The sequence below is a fragment of the Cajanus cajan genome, chromosome 3 (genome assembly GCF_000230855.2).
Source record: "Cajanus cajan strain Asha chromosome 3, NIPB_CcT2T_4, whole genome shotgun sequence".
In the NCBI taxonomy this organism is placed as follows: Eukaryota; Viridiplantae; Streptophyta; class Magnoliopsida; order Fabales; family Fabaceae; genus Cajanus; species Cajanus cajan.
In genome coordinates, this window is record NC_138519.1 from 20,127,420 (window position 1) to 20,128,764 (window position 1,345).

Sequence of the window (1,345 nt, forward strand, 5' to 3'; positions counted from 1 at the left end):
AATTTATTATTAATAAAAGGGGATTTAATATTTATATTATTATCATTTATAATGCTAACTTCACCATAGGGTACCAATTAAGGGCGTTGTAGGGGTGCTTAATACCTTCCCTACACGTAACCGACCCCCGAACCCAATTCTGGTTATCAAGGCCATTATTGGATTTTTAAAAAACCTTTTCTTTTTCCAATGTTTTGAGTAAAACATTGGTGGCGACTCCATGAACTCATTTTTAAACCATTAATTAAGGATTAGTCTGGTGTCCGGGCATTCCTTAATTGATGAGACTTTTAAAAGGATGTCTAAACAATTAGTCGCGAGATCGGAAATTTTCGGGTTGCGACATCCGTTCCAGTTATCATCAGTTGTTGGTCCGACCTGAAGATCGTCATGAGACTGCATTTCGTACACATCAAAGGCATTATGAGTGGTTGATCATGCCTTTCGGCCTAAAAAATGCCCCTGCATCTTTTCAAGCTCTTATGAATCATATACTTCTGCCATTTTTGCGTCAATTTGTACTCATTTTTTTATGACATCGTCATTTACAGCAATACTTGGGCTGATCATCTTGGGCACTTGAAGACCATATTAGAACTTATGCAGTAGCACCAAATACATGTGAAATTGGCTAAATGTGCTTTTGGTACCAGTCAAATTGCTTATTTAGGCCATATGGTTTCTTGTAGAGGGGTATTCATGGATCTGGACAAGGTTTCTGCTGTAATTGATTGGCCCCCACCTCGTACTCTTAAACAGCTTCGTGGTTTCTTAGGCCTAACCAACAATTACCGTCGTTTTATTCGCAGTAATGCATCGTTAGCAACCCCTTTACGTTCTTTACTTCAAAAGGATGCTTTCTGTTGGAATACCACTACTCAAATAGCTTTCGAGAAGCTCAAATAGGCCATTACTCAGGCCTTCGTTCTATACTTACCTGATTTCACTATGCCCTTTGAATTGGAAATAGATGCATCCGGTGTTGGAGTGGGTGCTATACTAAGCCAACGTGGCCATCCAATTGCATTCTTTTCAAAGAAATTATCTCCTTGGTTGCAGGCCAAATCTGCGTATGTGCGCGAGATGTATGCAGTGATAGAGGCAGTAGCTAGCTAAATTTTGTCATATCTTGCTTGGGCATCATTTCATTATCCGTACTGATCATCAGAATTTAGGACCTTTAGTGGACTAAGTTCTACAAACACCAGAGCAACAACAATGGATGCATAAATTAATGGGGTATGACTTTGTGATTGAATACAAACTAGGCAAACACAACATAGGTGCTGATGCCTTATCAAGGGTGAGTTGTTTTGCTTGTCCATGTTTACTTGTGATTTCTTAC

At 39.3% G+C, this 1,345-nt stretch overlaps 1 protein-coding gene across 1 annotated transcript; it reads left to right on the forward strand.

Moving 5' to 3' along the window:
• The first annotated feature begins 699 nt into the window (after positions 1–699).
• Positions 700–1,116, forward strand: LOC145956132 (putative mitochondrial protein AtMg00860). Its single transcript, XM_083071695.1, has 2 exons — positions 700–862; positions 971–1,116. Exons 1-2 carry the CDS (start codon positions 700–702, stop codon positions 1,114–1,116), a joined length of 309 nt encoding a protein of 102 aa, XP_082927821.1.
• Positions 1,117–1,345: the final 229 nt, after the last annotated feature.

What these genes read in the sequence shown, in the direction of transcription:
- LOC145956132 (XM_083071695.1), top strand. Translation starts at nt 700, where the DNA reads ATGGATCTGGACAAGGTTTCTGCTGTAATTGATTGGCCCCCACCTCGT. An exon ending in ACTTCAAAAGGATGCTTTCT is followed by an intron (nt 863 to 970) that starts GTTGGAATACCA and finishes AATTGGAAATAG; the next exon opens with ATGCATCCGGTGTTGGAGTG.